The 20,904-nt window shown below is 44.2% G+C and overlaps 1 protein-coding gene across 1 annotated transcript in view; it reads right to left on the reverse strand.

The window, feature by feature from the left end:
* Positions 1-20,904, reverse strand: part of AOPEP (aminopeptidase O (putative)) — a 366,175-nt gene that overhangs the window by 297,765 nt on the left and 47,506 nt on the right. Inside the window, exon 4 of the mRNA XM_050760723.1 lies at positions 3,659-3,812. Within this exon, the coding sequence (XP_050616680.1) occupies positions 3,659-3,812 (154 nt within the window). The remainder of the gene's footprint in view (positions 1-3,658; positions 3,813-20,904) is intronic.

The following is a 20,904-nucleotide window of genomic DNA, read 5'->3' on the forward strand; positions in this document are numbered from 1 at the left end:
CCACTGTGACTGGCACTTCAGAGCACCTTTGCTGACAAACTTTGCATGGAGTCAGAAACGTAATGGATGAAAAAAGCCACTTTCTGACAACTGAAGACAGCACACGTGAAGCGCACAGCCAGGGCAGGATTAAGCAAATGCAAGCTGTGATTTTATCAGCAGCATATTCCTGAAGGACGAGCATCTTGATAAAGGAAGGGAAAACTCATAGTTTATGAGACATGGAAGGGGGCATGGGAGGAACCCCATTCACCAGGCCTCACAGTTTCACGGAAAGATGAGCTTCCTAGAGTGGCACCCGGACCTCTCTCCCCAGCTTACCTGACTGGCTGGGCCACACAGGCTTTCTCTTTCGAACCTGCCTGCCCACAGAGGGTGCACTTTGGACCTGCTCCTGCCATGTGTCGGGTGAACTCTGCATCTGTGTTACAGAGTCCAGCAGCAGTCCAGCTGGGCTGGTAACTGGGTGGGTAAATTTGTCTCATTTGGAAATGGAGTTTCAGAAACCCCACTGAGACCATGCACCTGAGCATTCCTTCAGTCCAGCTTCTGTCAATAATAAAACCTTTATTTTTATCTCCTCTGTCTGTTCCTCAACTGGTGAATTCAGGAGGCAAGAGAGGAGTTGTACCTGCTTCTTCCCCTAAAGCCTGACAGGAATTTTAGACATCCCAGAATCTTCATTTGATTTAAGCATTTCTTCCTCCTTTCAGAATAGTGGATGCAAGAAAACTGAGAAGCCATTTCAGCTGCTTCTGAGCAGGAAGGAGACAGCACAGAGTCAGTGGCTGCTGCCCACTCCCCAACCCCACATCTCTTTGGAATACGGCTAGAAAGGCAAAATAACAAATGTCTGTCCTGGCCTTCCCCTAGCCTTCCAAAGGCACACATTTTCCAACTGAGCAGCTCCTCTAAGAATCAATCAGTGCTGAGGCCTTAGATGAAAAAGAGAAGAGTACTTCGTCACCATCGAGAATCTGAGGAGCCACGGACAAAGCCTTCATCTGTAGATAAGGAAGGTGTGGCTTTGTCTGAAGAGCTACATCCAACCACCAAGAATGGCACTTTCAAGCTCAAAGGCATTGCTCTCAACTTCCGTTTTCTGTTCCAACACAACACACTCCCGTCAATCATGGTGGCTCAAATCATGGCAGTGACTCTCCAGATGGGAAGGTGGATCAGACTCCAGGTGAGGCATCAATGTTACATATAGTTTTTTAAAGTCTCCAGGTAACATTCTGACTCACCTCTCTCTGGGGTCAGGCCTGGATATAAATCCAGGTATTGCTACTTAGTAGGTATATTAATGTTAATAAGTTACTATCTGAGCTTCAACAGCCTTATCTATAAAATGGGAATAATAATCTATCCAATCTGTCTTGCAGGCCTATCCTTAGGACTAAAGGAGATTACATTTAGATCAAGACTTAGTTTCTGACTTGGAACAACCAATGGCTACTGTATCAATTCAGGATAGCCTAGGATATGCTGTAGTAACAAACAACCCTGGTGTTTCAGTGGCTTAACACAAAACAGTGTGCTTCTTGCTAATACTAAGTCCACTGCAGATCTAAGCGGCTCTCCAGAGCACCTGTCATCCTCACCCAGAAATTCAGGCCACCTGAAATTACAGAACAAAGCCTCCCGTGTGATCCTACTGCAGGGAAGAGAGCACAGGAGGATCTCACACGAAATTAAAGTTCCCACATGAAACTAGCATATGTCACTTCTGCCCACAATTCCCTTCTTCCCTCAAGAATACAGAAGTAAAATCTAATACGCAATCTAGGATGTTCATATAGCTCAGGGAAGACAGTCCAAACTAGGCAAGCTACTGAACAGGAAGTGGAAATGACCTCCCTTCCGCCAAACAAGGCAAAACGCGGCAATAATACGTGCCCACCGGAAGACAGAGAACATAGCGTCATCTCTGAAAGGCAAAACGCGGCAATAATACGTGCCCACCGGAAGACAGAGAACATAGCGTCATCTCTGAAAGGCAAAACGCGGCAATAATACGTGCCCACCGGAAGACAGAGAACATAGCCTCATCTCTGAAAGATGAAGACCAACGGCCGCAGTTACTGTGGTACTCGTAAAAGCAGCAAGGCAAAATAAAACCAACACAAAAAGAATCTGCATTAGGAGCGTATCTTAGCTGGTTTTCAAGGAGTAATGAATCATCTCCACCATTACTCTGGGCTTTCTCCACCAGAAGGTACTGACTTAGCGACCGTCTGTCAACAGGAAAAACGACTCCGTTGAGCTGGGTATAAAATCCTAGGAGCGCTGCATGATGCATGTGCTGTGCATCTTCTCGGCGGCCCCCTTCTCCCTCTTTTGGCTCTCAAAGCTAGAGACCATTGAACATCTAGACAGGCTGCCAGTAAATATCCAATGGCCTATACTAATTTTTTAAAGCCTCAAAATGATTTTATCTGGTTCATACTTAAAAGAAATCACTACTGATGTTAACAAAGCCCTGACCGAGCAGGATTCCCTTAACCCAAGGGCTTTGCATCAGTTTCCTTGTGTCCTGTGCTCCTAAAGCAGCGACTAGCCCCACTGAGGGAGCTGCTGTCCCCACAGTGCACCGCTGACAGCAGTCGGTACAACCAACACAGCAGAGTAGCATAGAAAGTAATCCATCAGCAGCTTTGTTTTTGACCACATAAGCACCGAAAACCAAACCTAAAAGGCATGGGAGGAGAGGAGGCATTGAATCTGAGGGTTCCTTGAATTTAGCCAAACACATATAAATCTTTCAGCACACTTCGCAGGATTTCATCTAGACTTACCTTCTTCTCTCTTTCTGCATAAATAATAGGCTCACATCTCTTCTTCTCAGCTCTTTTTCCTTTCTTTTCCAAGACAGAGTCTCGCTCTGTCGCCAGGCTGGAGTGCAACGGCGCAATCTCTGCTCACTGCAACCTCTGCCTCCCAGGTTCAAGCAATTCTCCTGCCTCAGCCTCCCGAATAGCTGGGATTACAGACAGGTGCCACCACGCCTGGCTAATTTCTATATTTTTAGTAGAGATGGGGTTTCACCATGTTGGCCAGGCTGGTCTTGAACTCCTGACCTCGTGATCCGCCCACCTCAACCTCTCAAAGTGGGGGATTATAGGCCTGAGCCACCGCGCCCAGCCTCTCTTTCTTCTTCTTCTTTTTTTTTTTTTTTTTTGAGACAGTCTCAGTTTGTCGCCAGGCTGGAGTGCAGTGGCACAATCTCAGCTCACTGCAACCTCTGCTTCCCGGGTTCAAGCCATTCTCCTGCCTCAGCCTCCCATGTTGCTGGGACTATAGGCATCCGCCACCACACCTGGCTAATTTTTTTGTATTTTTAGTAGAGATGGGGTTTCACCATGTTGGCCAGGATGGTCTCGATCTCCTGACCTCGTGATCCACCTGCCTCGGCCTCCCAAAGTGCTGGGATTCCAGACTGAGCCACCGCGCCCGGCCTCCCAAAGTGCTGGGATTCCAGGCTGAGCCACCGCCCCGGCCTCTCTTTCCTTTCTAACGGGGCTTTTCCTGCTTTGATTAATCCTATTTTGGTTTAGTTTCTCAGCAGGAGTGACTCACATTCCCAGTGCTTGGAAGAAATGCAGCACACCACTCCCTCAAGTGTTTTTCCCTTCCCAGCAAGTCCCCCCACACAAACCTGAAGTCGGCCTCAGGAGGTGAGAAGGGTGTCTCTGTTGCCGAATCACCCGATGAGCACGGCTCCATCTTCACTTCTGTCCAGCATCCCACTGCAATTGTGAAGGTGGAGGCTGGCATCGGCATGGTTACGTAGTAATACCAGCTTGAGCACCCTATAAACAGGAAGAGAAAACCCGTAATGAGGCCAATATATGATTCTGGGCTCTGCTGTGTAATTTCCTCTCTTGCGGCACTTGAAGAGCTTTTGCGATAAGCTGGTGAGAGCCAGCTCTTGGCGGTCGGTCACGTCAGCAGAAAGGGCACTACTTCAGGTCTCAGGGAAAGCACAGGAGGGACGACGGCTTCAAGGCAACTAGGAAGGTCTGGTCTCTTCCACGGATCAGTCTGAAGCCCTTCACGTGAGGGCAGCAGTGCAGGGGTCCCTCTCAGCTGTACACACAGCAGGCTGTATGCTCCTACAGACAGAATATGTCTCATTCATCCAACACAGTATTTAGCATTTAAAAAACGCTCAATTGATACCAGTTGAATGAGTGAAAGAGTGAGCAAAGCAATGATTACTTTGTGCTGTAACTATCTTGTCCAAATTCAATTCAGGCCAATCTAAACACATGAGACTAGGGAAGGGGGACACTTGGGTTTTCACGCCCACTCTGCAATTAATTAGCTGTGGGAGTTCAGGTCTTACCCTTAGTCCCTTTTATCTGTTTAGCTGGTCTTCCACTCCTTGCTGAGCAGATGAAAAGCAGGTGTAGAGGTTCAACGGAGCCAAGGACTCCTAACTAACTAGTTTGTAACAGGACTGGGATTAGAGCTGGGGCTCCCCATTCCAGTTGAGGGTGTACTCTCCATTTGGTCCAAACCTTAGAGACTTTTTATCAAAGGAATGAATGGCTGATAACTTATAACACTATACTCCCCTCATTTCTAAGATGTAAAAATGACTTTCACGTTTCTGAAATCTGAATGTGTCATACAACCTGATTTAACATAGTATTTTTTCTGAGCATCTGCTATACATTAATCATGTGTCTTAAGAAGAATTGGTATCGGCCGGGCGCGGTGGCTCAAGCCTGTAATCCCAGCACTTTGGGAGGCCGAGACAGGCGGATCACGAGGTCAGGAGTTCGAGACCATCCTGGCTAACACGGTGAAACCCCATCTCTACTAAAAAATACAAAAAACTAGCCGGGCGAGGTGGCGGGCGCCTGTAGTCCCAGCTACTCAGGAGGCTGAGGCAGGAGAATGGCGTAAACCCGGGAGGTGGAGCTTGCAGTGAGCTGAGATCCAGCCACTGCACCCCAGCCTGGGCGACAGAGCAAGACTCCGTCTCAAAAAAAAAAAAAAAAAAAAAACAAAAAACTAGCCGGGCGAGGTGGTGGGCGCCTGTAGTCCCGGCTACTCGGGAGGCTGAGGCAGGAGAATGGCGTAAAAACCCGGGAGGCGGAGCTTGCAATGAGCTGAGATCCGGCCACTGCACTCCACCCTGGGCGACATAGCGAGACTCCGTCTCAAAAAAAAAAAAAAAAAAAAAAGAAGAATTGGTATCATCTTTTTTTAACTTCTATTTTAGGTTCAGGTGCAAGTTTGTGTAACAAACTTGGGTAAACTGCATCATGGGGCAGGGTGGGAGCAGGTTTAGTGTATAGATTATTTTGTCACCCAGGTAATAAGCATAGTACTCAACAGGTAGTTTTTCTTTTTTGAGACAGGGTCTCGCTCTGTTGCCCAGGTTGGAATGCAGTGGCATGATCACAGTTCACTGCAGGTTCAACCTCTTGTATACCCAATATCCAATGTCTCAAGTGATTCTCCCACCTCACCCTCCCAAGTAGCTGGGACTACAGGTATATGCCACCACACCCACCCAGCTTAATTTTTTTGTTTTTGTTTTTTTTTAAAGAGACAGGTTCTCACTATGTTGCTCAGGCTAGTCTTGAACTCCTGGGCTCAAGCAGTCCTCCCACCTTGGCCTCCTGAAGTGCTGGGATTACAGGCTTGAGCTACTGTGCCCAGCCTGATAGGTAGCTTTTCTGTCCTCACCCTCCTCCCACCCTCCACCCTCCAGTAGGCCCTGGTGTCTGTTCTTCCCTTCTTTGTATCCATGTGTACTCAGTGTTCACCTCCCACTATAAGTAAGAAGGTGCAGTATTTGGTTTTCTGATGCTGTGTTAGTTCACTTAGGATAATGACCTCCAGCCCCATCCATATTGCTGCAAAGGGCATTATCTCATTCTTTTTTATGACTGCATAGTATTCCACGGTGTAGATGTACCACATTTCTTTATTCAGTCTAACATCGATAGGCATTTAATTGACCCAATGTCTTTGCTATGGGATATCACCTTCTGTTACGGAACACGTTTCTCCACTCCTCATGCTCCCAGAGGGAGGAGCTTCTGTTAGCACAAATCTCTTTCGGCCCTTCACACCCTCCTTCAGAGAAAGAGTTATTGTTCTTTTTCTTGCCTTAAGTTTTAGAGGTTTAAACACATCTGACATCCAATCACTGACCAAACTGGCCTATGGTTGTCCAATGTGGTCCGTGATTGGATGTCAAATTCCGAGCTGAAATATTAACATGCCCCTACTGGCCGGCAGACCTAACACGACATTTTTTAAAGTGCTTTACCAGTAAAAACCAAGAATAGAGATTAGATTTTGATCTTCATGTGCATAGTTCCTTTGTCTATCTCAAAACAAATTCTGAACTCAGGAAGGTAGGACTTAGTTAAAAATAAATAATATTTTGGTGAGATTCAAGTTTGGAAGCCATGAAGGGAGTTACTTGAAAGAGAGACACAAAAGGACATGGTCAGAACTGCTGGACACCCCCCCCAGAGCCAGCCATTCTCTCCAACCTGCCTGGAAGCTGTACCCTGCTTCTGGAACCACAATGGCCACTCTTGAGATCCCTTTCTTTGTAGCTAAGAAGTTGAAGGTAGGCCAGGAGCTGTGGCTGTAATTCCAGCACTTTGGGAGGCCGAGGTGGGTGGATCACTTGAGGTCAGGAGTTCGAGGCCAGCCTGGGTAACATGGTGAAACCCCATCTCTACCAAAAGCACAAAAATTAGCCAGGTGTGATGGCACGTGCCTGTAATCCCAACTACTTGAGAGGCTGAGGCAGGAGAATTGCTTGAACCTGAGAGGCAGAGGTTGCAGTGAGCCAAGATCGTGCAACTGCACTCCAGCCTGGGTGAGACTAGGTCTCCAACAAAAAGAACAAGTTGAAGGCATACTCCTCCTTAAAGGGACAATTAAATCCAGAGACATTGAAGCCAATCAAGTGATAGCTTCTACTGGGCATGAAGCAAAACCACAGCCTCAAAGAGAATCACTGCTATGATTCCAAGACAGTAAGAAGGAGGTAGGGACAGTCACAGATGTCTTGATGAAAGAATGACATGGATATGACATGATGGGCTATACAGACTCCACCTCTCCTATTTTTCTGTCTTCCCATAACTACCTACATTCCCTGGAACCCAATGCCTCCCATGACTGCTCCATAAAAACTTTCATTTTCTACTGGAAACACAATGAGAGTTGAAGCAGGTAGAAAGGAGTGTGCAGATGGAAGACGGAGGAGGAAGTTATGGGTAAGGAACTAAATCTTTTGAAAGGCTCTGGCATAAAAAAAAAAAAACTAAAAAAAACACATTTTCTTAATCAAAGGGCTGTGGTCTGTCATTCCTTCTCTGAAGTAAATTTTAGAGTTTACCAAGAACCATTAGAATTTCCTTGTTAAAAATTCAGACCCTTGGCAGTTCAGTAAATAAGCAGCAATGGTGAGGCTTTCAGGTAAAAAGAGAAGTTTAAATGTATGAGGCCAAGGCCACCTTTACTTCCTCCCCAAACTCCATTCAGGAACAGTAAAAGAATTTCTATTCTAAAGACACGAACCAACAAGGACAGAGAGAATAAAGCAGGAGACAATTGCTGCAGAATATTGGAAGCTAGAACGCAGATGGAAGAGTGACAAACGACACAGCAGACCTGAATCCAGACCTGAATCCTAAGTTGGCAGTGGGGAAAGATAAGACCCACCTCATTTTACCCCTTAGAAGCTCCAAAAGGCTCTAGGGTAGAGGAAATGCTAAACTAAGCAGGCCCGGCTGCACATCTAAGAAGTGGCCAGATCCATAGATGTTCTCCCCCACCCTGCACACCTGGGCTATTTGCCCATCCCACATATACCCCAACAAATAACTGGAAGTTTGTTTTCTAGAAAGACTAAAGGGAGAGCCTCTGAACTGGCAGCTGTGGTGTTGGAGGAGGAATGGCACAGTTGAAGGCATGTGAATGGAACTAGATGAATACATGCACATAGGATGCTGAGGCCACCAGCCGTCCTCCCTTACTTTGTTCCAGAAGGGCTGGCAGCCAGGCTTTCACCGTCTAGGCAAGAGACTGAAAGAAGGGAACCAGCTTAAGAAATGAGTCTATGGTGAAGCTGATGGCTGACAAGCCCTCCAAATGTATTCACAGCTTCCGATTCATATTTCAGTGCCCTGCTCCTGAATGCTCGCACGCAAGCTTCCAGGTACCCTTAGAAAGCTGCTAATGCAAAATCAAGATCCAAAAGGACAAGCAAATGGGAAAAAAAAACAAAGCGTAAGACAATTAGTAACTCCATCCAAGAAAAAAATTAACATGTACAGAAATAATAATGAAGCCACAGTTTTGCTACAAGGCTTAGCTCTTAATAACACACAAAAATATAATGATATAAACGAAGGCTGGATGCGGTGGCCCACCTATGTGATCCTAGCACTTTGGGAGGCCTAGGTAAAAGGATCACATCAGACCAGTAGTTTAAGACCAGCCTGGGCAACACAGGGGGATCCCACCACTACAAAAAAAAATGTTTTTCAATTAGCCAGGTGCATTGGTGGAGCCTGCCTGTGATCATGTACTTGGGAGGCTGAGGTAGGAGGATCACTCGGGCCCAGGAGGTCAGGCTGCAGTAGAGCTGTGATCACACCACTATACTCCAGCCTGGGCGACAGAGGAAGACCCTATGTCAAAAATAATAATAATATAAATGAAGAATACTGATCTCATCAACATCATGATATTAATTACACTGAGAAGACAGGATTTTAGGAAGGGGCCTGTGTATGATGAAGTTGGGGGAGAGAGGAGGACGGCTAAATTACTTACCTGCCACGGGGAGACCAACCCTGAACAATGAAGCGTCTTATTGAAGGACATGCAGGTAAATATCAAGGAATCAGCCAAAAGAGGTGAAAGTGGTTACTTCTAAAAAGCAGGAAAAATGGAGGAACAGAGATTACAAAGGATTGCTGCTTGGGAAAATGGTTACAATAAACACATCAGAATTACTTGACTCTTTAAATATTGCATCTTTAATACAAAATAATTGAACTAATCAATTAAGCAAAAGGTAATCTTAACAGAAAAAGAATAACACGTCTGGTACTGAGGTACTATTAAAATGATGAAATAAAACTCAGAGGAAAGAAGCAATTGAGAGAGAAGGAGCAGGCACTAGCCTACTAAGAAATCCTTTTAAGAATGAAGCGCCAGGCACCACAAGCTTTCTCCCTACATTTGGCTGAATTTGTGACCTGATTTTCTTGCTGCTGCCTGTCTGGTTCTTGCGCCATCCGCCTGGTCCATGGCAAGATGATGCTTGTGGAAACAGCAGAGATGAAGCCACTCCCAGGAGGAAACACTGCTAATGGAGGAGGAGGAATCTGTCGGATCCCTGCACAAGGTCAACAGAAGTCCACAGAGAGCGCCCAATCCCATCACAACCCAGCACCTTGATCAGAATCTGTGCCCTCGAGGTGACGTGGGGAGGCCACAGGAAGTCACAGCGGGAGGAGGCAGGGGAGAGAAATGGAGATTAGCAATTAAAAAGTCAGAAACCTTAAATGACCCAGAGTTAGAGAGTGAGATAGCAATAGTGGTAACGGAACCTGAGGCGAGTCCAACAAAAATATGTTAAAACTGTCACTGCTTCCTCACAGTCTTTTCTGAAATTCAGTACTGGAAATAAAACAATTGTTTTTTAAATATCACCCGAATTCATATTTTAAGTGCTCAAGATGATTTCCTCCTGTACAGCACACAAGTTTTTTTATTTTCTTAGATTCCTAAAGTTCCTCTACTTAGTGGAGCTCATTTGGAATCAACTGTTTCCGTCTGCAAGCTTTTAAAAGCAAAAAGGTTTTCTTGGATCCCAAATGACAGTCAAATCAGGGCAGATCAATTGGCTGGGCCAAATAAGAACCAGCCAGAAACCCAATTCCCAAAGACCCTGGTCGAACTCTTCTCAGAAGCTTCTCACTAGAGTCTGGCCCTGGGCTTCCTGCCTGGATCCTGGTTGAATGCTAGAGCCAGCGCTGAGATCACGGAGCGCGGCTAGTGCTCTGGACAAGGTTTTCATGAGTTCCCCGCCATGAGGACCTTTCTAGTACCCTCATTTGGTAGAAAAGTCTCTTTTGAGTTGTCTGTTGCTGGATTATTCCAATGAGCCCAATTGTACGTGAAGACTGCCCGCTCCACAGGGAACAGCACCTAACCTTATCTTCCAATCAGCCTACAAAACTGCAAAGAATAACGTGGAAATATTGCCTCAGAAAGCAGAGCATGCATTCCCAAGACAAAGATAAATAATTTCGGGATTGTCTATTGTTTCGAATAAGCCTACCTTGCAAGAGAGTTAATGAGAGTGTATTGCTTTTGGATATGTCCATTCACTGAGTTCCACCTCTGGAATCTGACAGCTGGGGTTCAAGTCCCTGCTCTGCACTTACCAGTCTGGGCACATCACTTGATTTCTCTAATGCATCGGTTTCCTCATGTGTAACAAGAGAATGATCACAGTATCTCGCTGTGAGGATTAAGTTAGGATTCAGTTAGATAATCTACAGAGTGATCACTAGGCATAATAACTGGCACAAAGTAAGTGTTGAAGAAACGTTAGCTGCTTGTCACCATCTGCTGTTGTTGTTCTTCATCTGCAAGCTCTCAGCTTTACAGCTGTCTGCCCTTGATGCTCAGGCTGATTTTCTGAAGGCAGAGGCAAAGAATGCTGAAGGTATGGTTGCCACATGTGTACTGAGAACCATGACCTGATGAGGCCCACATCTGGGGTTTAAGGTTGAATGGCATTAAACACAGCACACACAAAGCCATCCATTTAAAGGAGAACGACAGCCTGAAGGGGCATCCTGTGTGACTTCACATAGAATGGCCATTTGGAGACTATTTCAATGGTGTTTACTCCAAATGAGCCATCCTTGATGAAACAGACAGTGAATGCCTTCATTTTCCTTTTGATTCAATCCACTTGCACTAGACTCCCTTGGCTACACCAGCTGCAAAACAAAGAGAACACGCTGTACTTGAATTAACCCAGAGTTTCTCCTCTGCAGAGGCCAGAAACCCCTCACGCCACTGGATGACTTCACAGCCAGGCCGGGATTCATTAGCAAGACTAACAGAGAGGGGTGGTAGGAAGGGAAGCAGAGGGAACAGCACTCCTTAACTTCAGGCACAGCTTGCCCTTCTTTCTGGGCAGATTCTGTAACGCTGGCCTTCTGACCTCCTCAGAAAGAGACCAGAGTTCTCGAACGCCCCTACATCACTTTCTCCTATTGGACTGCATGTAGGGGGAAAAACTCTCATACTTCGGTTGTCTCACTAGTAAGATACACGTATCACATGACGTATTGACAATAACAGTTGTTACAAGATCCAAATAGACATTTTCATCTCCACAACAGGACTGAAATTTTCCTTAGATGACTGTGCTTTTTGTAGCTATAATAGAACCTGAAATGGATCAATTTTCAAATCACAAGAGGTAGCTTAACATTTAGTTTTTGGGCCGGGCACAGTGGCTCACGCCTATAATCCCAGCACTTTGGGAGGCCGAGGCGGGTGGATCACCTGAGGTCGGGAGTTTCAGAGCAGCCTGGCCAACATGGCAGAAACTCCATCTCTACTAAAACTACAAAATTAGCCGGGCATAGTGGCACATGCCTGTAATCCCAGTTACTCAGGAGGCTGAGGCTGGAGAATCACTTGAACCCGAGAAGACGAGATCGTGCCATTGCACTCCAGCCTGGGCAACAAGAGTGAAACTCCATCTCAAAAAAATAAAATAAAATAAATAAATAAATAATAAAATAAAATAAAAATAAATAAAATAAAATACAGCTTTGGGCCAGTGACTCACGCCTGTAATCCCAGCACTTTGGGAGGCCAAGGCGAGAGGATCACCTGAGGTCCAGAGTTCAAGACCAGCCTGGCCAACATAGTGAAACCCTGTCTCTACTAAATATACAACAATTTGCCAGGCGTAGTGGCGGGCACCTGTAATCCTAGCTACTCAGTAGGCTGAGGCAGGAGAATCACTTGAACCCAAGAGGCAGAGGTTGCAGTGGGCCAAGATTGTGCCACTGCTCTCCAGCCTGGGCGACAGAGTGAGACTCCGTCTCCAAAATAAATATACAAATAAATAAAATTTAGTTTTGAAAATAAGTATCATAACTAAAGAGTGTTAAAACAGTTATCTTAATTATTTTTTCATTGACTATTCTAAAAACTGTCCTATGAATAGTTTTGAAGATTCTCTCTTCCACAGGAGGAAGAATAATTCTTAGTAAAGAGGGGAAAAGGAAGAACACGAAGGAGTAAAGTTCACGAGAGGAGAGAGAACTTTTTATACTAAACCTGTGAGAAACTTAGCTGAGATCATCATTTTTCATAAAAAATTTTAAGAGAAGAAAAATCAAGATATGGTAGTCATTTTTACACACCAGTCATGCCTACCAATAGCAAATTAAATAAGAAATTTATGAAAGTTTAGTGTCCTATTCTTAGGTGAGTCTTGGATAAACCTACTCAACAGAATTAAAAGCACGACTATAACCACACACACAACCACTCTGCCTGTGCAGAGGCAAAGGCAGATCATAACTCTGCCAAGTTAAGCATCACATGGAACTTCTTGTATTAAAGAGTTATTGTTTTCACTGAAAATTAAAACAGGCACTTAAATTCTTCCCATGAAAACCGTCCATTTTACTTTTTCAACCTCTCCACTATAGGTTAGAAAAACAGCATGAAGCATTCGGAAATATCAAATTGATATGTGCTTTTATTTCACATATAATCTTTCTTTCCTCAATCCTTCAGTAGCCCCTGCTACTTTGCTACCTCAAAATTGTTTCTTTCTCTAACCACAATTCCTTATTTCAGCGATTCCTGTCCAAACTATTATATACATTATGATTACTTTGGAACACTTTTGCATCACAAATTAAAGATGCCTAACAATGTTTACAGGAATATGTATATTCAGAAACATGTACACTTATAAGTGTATATAGACATACCACACAGAACGTATGCCGCATATATTTCAAATATATACTATACATACATCTGTACAATAAATAGAATATGGTCACGAAAAGGAGAGAGCGCTCCCCATTTGGCTGCTCTTCCCCTCTTGGCCTCCTTCTCCACTGCTTGGGTCTTTCAGCAAACTCGAGCTTTCCGTCAGGACGTTGCAGATGCCGAGTCTACATCTTCTGGTTTTCTAAGTGAGTGCCACCCTCGTGCATACCCATAGCGTGACTGTCTCTTGTTAGTTCTTCTCCGCAGTTGCTCAAGGGTTGTAACTGGCACCAGAACAAACGAGACAGTAAGACGCCCTGGGCACCAGCATTGCCTAACCAGGGCGATGTGCCAGGTCAGGCCACCACTTTGCAAGCACTGATGCTACCCAGCAAGGCTTCGGGTTCCCTCCCCTGCAACATGGTACCGCCTCAGGCACGGGACAGGCAGGAGGGAACGACCTTCCAGATCATTCTTGTGAACCCGGTAAAAGAGCGCCACCTGCTGAACACAAGCGCCTCGACAGGTTTTCCTGGTTGGCTGATGCGATACCTAAAGGAACATGCCCCACCAGGCTTGTGACTCAAGCCTCACCAGCTACTCTAATGACCTTCGATGCGGGTGACCCCGCTCCCCTCAAGCTGGATCAGCTAACCGGACACCAAATCATACCGCTCCAGGTGGTCACAGGTAAACTTTAGTGCTTTGCTCATACGGAACATTCACAAATGTCAAGTCCAAGACAAAAATCGACAGCAACGAGAACTGGTATACACATGCCTGCCAGAATCATCAATGTCCGAAAGAAACCATGATGACTTTCACATATGTCATGTATGGTAAGCGCAGTGCCAGGAGGGTAAGAAAGAACTAGTCAACAACAAATCACAAAACAAAAGAATTAACTGACAGAGATTTAGAAAGTTCTGGCCCACCGGCAGCTTTCTAACGGGAAAAGATGAACACATTCACGCTTAAAACAGGCATGTCTGTGTCTTGGCGTGAAATAAAGTTTCCCCAGTTCTAGAAACAAGGAGCTTTCTCTACTTTGCATTCTTTCTTTGTGAGAAAAACACTTAATCATAACCATTCCTAAATGCCTCTTAATTTACCATTTCCTCGTACGTAGTTCCTGGTTGCACACTATGGGAGCAGTCTAAACAGTACTGCTCATTTGGAAAAGTTGGCTTTCAGTTGCACACAGGAGGGTCTGGACTCTCAGATCTCGGCTTTTTCCTGGAATTTCCCACACAATGTCAAAAGAAAGAGAATGTCAGAGAACTAGTCTATTGGGCAGGCCAGAGAGTAGCATTTTGCCCAGAATGAAGTAATGTCTACGTCTTACTTTTGCACAGAAAAATGAAATCAGATCCTGTGCAAGGCACATGTAGTTTTTAACATCTTTCACTTGTTCATATGCTTTTTCTCCTTCATCTGGAAAGAGCTTCCATTAGGCAGTCTTCCTCATTTACTCGAGGCCTCCCACCAAAAACAGAAGCAGAGTATTTTCTTTTTCTTTTTTTCTGTTTGTATTATTTGAGACAGAGCCTCACGCTGTTGCCCAGACTGGAGTGCAGTGGCGCGATCTCTGCTCACTGCAAGCTCTGCCTCCCGGGTTCACACCATTCTCCTGCCTCAGCCTCCCAAGTAGCTGGGACTACAGGCGCCGCCACCACGCCCGGCTAATTTTTTTTTATATTCTTAGTAGAGACGGCATTTCACTGTGTTAGCCAGGATGGTCTCGATCTCCTGACCTCGTGATCTGCCCGCCTCGGCCTCCCAAAGTGCTGGGATTATAGGCGTGAGCCACCGCGCCCGGCCCTCAGAGTATTTTATTTTTCTAGGCAGCAGGGATATACTAAATTAGACTCTATAAAAAAAAACTTTCACACCTGTAATCCCAGCACTTTAGGAGGACGAGGAGGGCGGATCATGAGGTCAGGAGATGGAGACCATTCTGGCTAACATGGTGAAACCCTATCTCTACTAAAAATACAAAAAATTGGCCGGGCATGGTGGCGGACACCTGTAGTCCCAGCTACTCGGGAGGCTGAGGCAGGAGAATGGTGTGAACCCAGGAGGCAGAGCTTGCAGTGAGCCGAGATCGTGCCACTGCACTCCAGCCTGGGCGACAGAGCGAGACTCCGTCTTAATAAATAAATAAATAAATAAATAAATAAATAAATAAATAAAACTAAACAAAAAAATTACTAGAAAAGAATAATAATGTACTAAACCAATTCTTTTTAAAATTTGTTGAGGCTGGAAAAAAGGCATAAACTGTAATTAAGCAGCAAAACCAGAAGAAATGACCCTGAAGTCGATTTTGTTTCTATCACTAGTAGTTTCCAATGTTTCTTCCATGAGCATACTACTTCTCCCTGATTATAAAGAACACATTTATTCCACAAATACATATTGGACACTTATTCTACACAAGGTACTGTATTAGGCATTGGGTCTCTGCGCTCAATAGTTTAGCTGTATTTTGGTAGAGAATATAGGCCAAAAATAAGTCACAGGATAACATCTGTCTGCCCAAATCGCATTATGCTGAGGAAGTTTAATAATAAAGGAGAATAATAAAGGAGCCAAGCAAGTTAATCTAAATCTATGGTCTTGTCTCAGCCTTCTTAAAAAAAAAAAAAAAAAAAATAACAACTGCTCAGCTAATAGAATTCTTACAATGGTCATCACCCTACATCCAAACCATTACCCTTCATTTTAAAAACAGTTAGGAGAAATGATTTCCCTTATGAAGCAAGGACCCAGAGGTCTGTCTTCTGATTTCTGTTCCCTGCCCAAGGGCTGCTGTCATTTCTGTTGCTGTGATCTGCTCCCAGGTGCCTTGCATCTTTGGAAAATCAGCTGGTGCCCGGGAAATGCGCTCATCAGGCCTGTGTGTCACTGTGATGGAAACTGTGACTTGCTGGGTCGTGCTTTGCCAGTCATGTTTTCAAAGACGCTCATCGTTTTAAAGGGCATTGTGCACAACAGAGTAGAGGTCCTATGAGACCAATCTGCCGATCGAGAAAACATGACTTGGAAAGGAAATAGCATCATCTTGTATCCACATCCCCTTTCTCTAAGGAGTGCAGATACATTTGCAGACATTATTCCATCCTCAGAACAGCCATTTTGGTTCTGGCAAACAGCTTTATTAGTACTATTTCCTGATTGTCCTCCGATAAACCCTGTCTGTGGGAGGAACTGCAGTATTAAGCATAGAGTTCTTTTATCTTGTCTAGCTTAATTCTCCCTCAGCTTGAACTGGCAAAGATTGTTCTGTGATATCATATAAGGTGTAAGTGGTGTGAACATAAGCAAATCTCAATAAGCATCTATTTTGTTACTCTGTCCTCAAATGGAATTCGGAAAAAAAAAAAAAAAGTCCACAGATATATTCCTGTGGGTATAAAAGTTTTTCATAAAAATTTTAAAGTTAATTCTCAATTTTTTGATGATAACCTTCAAATAGATACACAACAACAGACAGACGGATGAATATGATAGAGGTCAGAAAACTTTTTTCTGTAAAAGACCAGGTAATAAATATTTTAGGCTTTGCAGGACCTTGTTGCCAATACTCAAGTCTGCTATTGTAACATGAAGGCAGTCAAAGACAATGGCCATGATCCAAAAAAACTTTATTTACAAAAACAGGCAGTGGACTAGATTTGGCCAGCAGGCCATGGTTTGCTGACCCCTAAAATCATCCAGATGTGAGTACTGCCAAATGACTTCAGAGTTCCCATCTGCACGAGTGTGTATGATGGCATGGGGATGTGTGGGACTGCGATAATTATCAAGAGATAATGAGAAAAGAACGTAAGGATGATGCTCTTGGCTGAGTAAAGTCCCAACGACATCACAGCATGCTGTGTAAGCAAAAGTTTACAGGGAGATAAAAGACAAGGGGTGGAGAACTGGATTATTGTGTGGCTCAGGGTAGAACAGGTGTTCAGTCTCAAAAGAAACTGCGTGGGGCCGTCAGCACCACATTCATAGGGTGAGAGGCAGTTTCACCTCAGCAAAATATTAATCTGTACATTCATTTATAGTTATATATATCAATATAAAATTCAAATTTGTAATTTGAATTTTATAATTTGAATTTGAATTTTATTGATTTGCTAGTTTGATCTGCATTTCGTTTGTAATTGTATTTTGGCTTTACGGACGTGTAAGAGGTGTAAGAACACAGAGTTCATATCTAGTCTTAGATCTATAGTTTTTGAAATGTCATTCTAATATAAATAATTTAAGTCAACTGTGGTAAATCATGAGACCTTTCCCTCTAAAAAGAAGAAGAATGCTCCCGTTTGGGAAACACTGTCAAACACAAGGCTTCACTGCAGGGCCAAACCACGGATGAGAAAATACACAGGCGTGCTGAGGGGAGGGTGGGGAGAGCCACAAACCGTGCTGAGGGGAGGGTGGGGAGAGCCACAAACCACGGATGAGAAAATACGCAGGCGTGCTGAGGGGAGGGTGGGGAGAGCCACGTGGCATCTGGGGAGGTGGAGTTATCACAACCACACTGCTATAGGCCACCTAGCAGTGCCTATCCGAAATCGCAGTGTTTCATATACTCAATCAATTCAGCAAGTCAGGGAGCCAAACAGAGACGGCAGAAAAACAGCCTCTGTGTTCTAGCAGAACCTGACTGACAATCGCCAACAGGACACTAGAGCCCAGATAAAGCAGCTGCATGTATCTGCCAACTGTTTAATCCAGTCAACTCGACACCTAAAATTAACCACTACACATACACAATAAATGTGTACTTTTTTTTTTTTAGACAGTATCCCAGGCTGAAGTGCAGTGGTGCGATCTCAGCTCACTGCAACCTCTGCCTCCCTGGTTCAAGCAATTCTCTTGCTCAGCCTCCTGAGTAGCTGGGATTACCAGCATGCACCACCACACATGGCTATTTTTTTTGTATTTTTGTAGAGACAAGGTTTCACTATGTTGCCCAGAATGGTCTCGAACTCCTGGCCTCAAGTGATCCGCCCGCCCTAGCCTCTCAAAGTGCTGGGATTACAGGTGTGAACCACTATGCCTGGCCATAAATGTGTACATCTTAAATGTGTTGTTCAATGAGATTTCACAGATAAACACACTCACACAATCATCACCCCATGAACATTTCCATTACCCCAGAAATTCCGCTGTGCCCTCACACTCATTTCTTCCTACCCCATTCCAGCCAACCTTGATCTGGTTTCCCTCAGTACAGACTGGTCCGACTTCTCACAACTCATACAAATAGAGTCATGCAGTGTGACTCTATTTTACTCAGCATCATGTTTGTGAGATTCATCCAGATCGTTTCAGGTGTCACTATTTCTTTTTTTTTTTTGATTTATCAATAGTGGTCCATTGTGTGAATAACGACAATTTGTTTATCCATGCACAATCAGACTGTTTTTGGCCATTATGGAAAATGTGCTGTGAACACTCACATATTAATCGTTTTGTGGATGTAGGTTTTCATTTCTCTTGGGTAAATACTTAAGAGTAAAATTGCTAGATCATGTAAATATATGTTTAAGTTTGTAAGTATCTGCCAAACTGTTTCCAAAGTGGCTGCCTCCTTTCATATTCTCACCAGAATGTGTGAGAGTTCTAGCTGCGGCTCGTCCTTGGAACAACACTTGGTATTTTCAGTCCTTTGAATTTTAGCCCTCTAACTGGGTGTAAAATACTGTCTCATTATGGTTTTAATCTGCATTTCACTGATGACAGTGCTGAGCACCTTTTCATGTACTTACTGCACATTCTTATATCTTCTTTTGAAAAGCATCTGTTCATGTCATTTGTTCATTTTTTTTTCATGAGGGGTTTCTGATTGTTTTATTATTAGGTTATAAGAATACTTTATAGGCCAGGCACGATGGCTAACACCTGTAATCCCAGCACTTTGGGAGGCCGAGGCAGGTGGATCACTGAAGGTCAGGAGTTCAAGACCAGCCTGGCCAACATGGTGAAACCCTGTCTCTACTAAGAATACAAAAATTAGCTAGGCGTGGTGGTGCACACCTGTAATCCCAGCTACTCGGTGAGAGAATCACTTGAGCCCAGGAAGCAGAGGTTGCAGTGAGCTGAGATCACACCACTGCACTCCAGCCTAGGCAACAGAATGAGACACTGTCTCAAAAAAAAAAAACAAAAAAAAAAAAAGATTATATAATTCTAGGTACAAGCCTTTTGCCAGATATATGTATTACAAGTATACGTGGCTTGCCTTTTCATTTTTATTTACACTTCGTGCCACTGATTTTCCATAGTGACATTTTTGTTCTTTCCTAATTTCAATAGCAGAGATTTACATTATGTTATTTTAACATTAGTTTTCTGTCAATCATTCATTTTTAAAAATTTTCCTTCTCTGTTGGTTTTTAATCTCAATCTGTTATACTTATGTTTCAGCCTGTTATCGCCTCATGGCTTTGTACTGCTGTTTCATAGAAGTTATATCTTCTTGTATCATAATGACAATGTCAGTTTCCGAATCTTGTTTGGGTTTCTGTCGTAAACTGATTTCTGACGCTGTTCTGCCTCTGAGTCCTTAGAATTTCTTGTTTTACCTTTATTCTGCATTTTTTTTCCTAGAGTTCTCATGGCCTTTCTGTCTGGTGTGTACCAACAGACAGGATAAAATGTGTGGATTTCTTTTAGCTCCATTCGCTTCCCACATGTGCGTTCAAGACCAGCCTGGGCAACACAGTGAAACCCCCTCTCTACAAAAATACAAAAAAATTAGCCAGGTGTGGTGGTGCACACCTGTAATCCCAGCTACTCAGGAGGCTGAGGCAAGAGAATTGCTGGAACCAGGGAGGCAGTGGTCGCGGTGAGCTGAGATCGCACCGCTGCTGGAACCAGGGAAGCAGTGGTCGCAGTGAGCTGAGATCGCACCGCTGCACTTCAGCGTGGGTGGATAGAGTGATACTGTCTAACGTAAAAAAAGTACACATTTATTGTATATGTGTGGTGATTAATTTTAGGTGTCAACTTGACGGGGTTAAGGAACACCTAGGGAACTGGTAAAGCATGGCTTCTGGGTGTGTCTGTGCGGGTATTTCAGAGATTGGCCTGAGAGTTGGTGGACTAAGTGGGTATGATCTGTCCTCAATGTGGGTGGGGTCACCTAATCAGATGAGGGCCCACATAGAACAAAAAAGGAGATACAAGGACTTGCCCTCTCTTTCTCCTAAAGCTGGCATACTCTCCTCCTCCTGTACATGCTCTCTTGCCTTGGGGACTCTAGAATTTACACTAGCGGCCCCCTGGGTTCTCAGGCCTTTGGCTTTAGACCGAGAACTACACCACAGGCTTACCTAGTTCTAAGACTTTCGGAATTAGACTGAGCCATGCTACCAGCAGCCCAGGGTCTCTAGCCTGTTGTGGAACTTCTCATCCTTCATAATCACATGAGTCAATTCCCCTGATAAACCCCTTATCATCTGTCTGTCTATCTATCTATCTATCTATCTATCTATCTATCTATCCATCTATCTATCTATCTCCTATTGATTTGGTCTCTCTGGAGAACCCTAATATAGTAAGTTATACATACTATATTAGTTGATTAAAAAGAAAGGCACCCACATCTAGATTCATTCTAGAAAGTTTTGAAGTACATAGATTAAAAAAAAAAAATTCTAAGACCATGTAGACAGAAAAATCAGATAACTTTCAAAAAACAAAAAAATGTGGGCCGGGCGCAGTGGCTCACACCTGTAATTCCAGCACTTTGGGAGGCCAAGGCAGACGGATCACGAGGTCTGGAGACGGACACCATCATGGCTAACATGGTGAAAACCCATCTCTACTAAAAACACAAAATTAGCCAGGCGTGGTGGC

The sequence above is a fragment of the Macaca thibetana genome, chromosome 15 (assembly GCF_024542745.1).
Source record: "Macaca thibetana thibetana isolate TM-01 chromosome 15, ASM2454274v1, whole genome shotgun sequence".
NCBI classification, from domain to species: Eukaryota; Metazoa; Chordata; class Mammalia; order Primates; family Cercopithecidae; genus Macaca; species Macaca thibetana.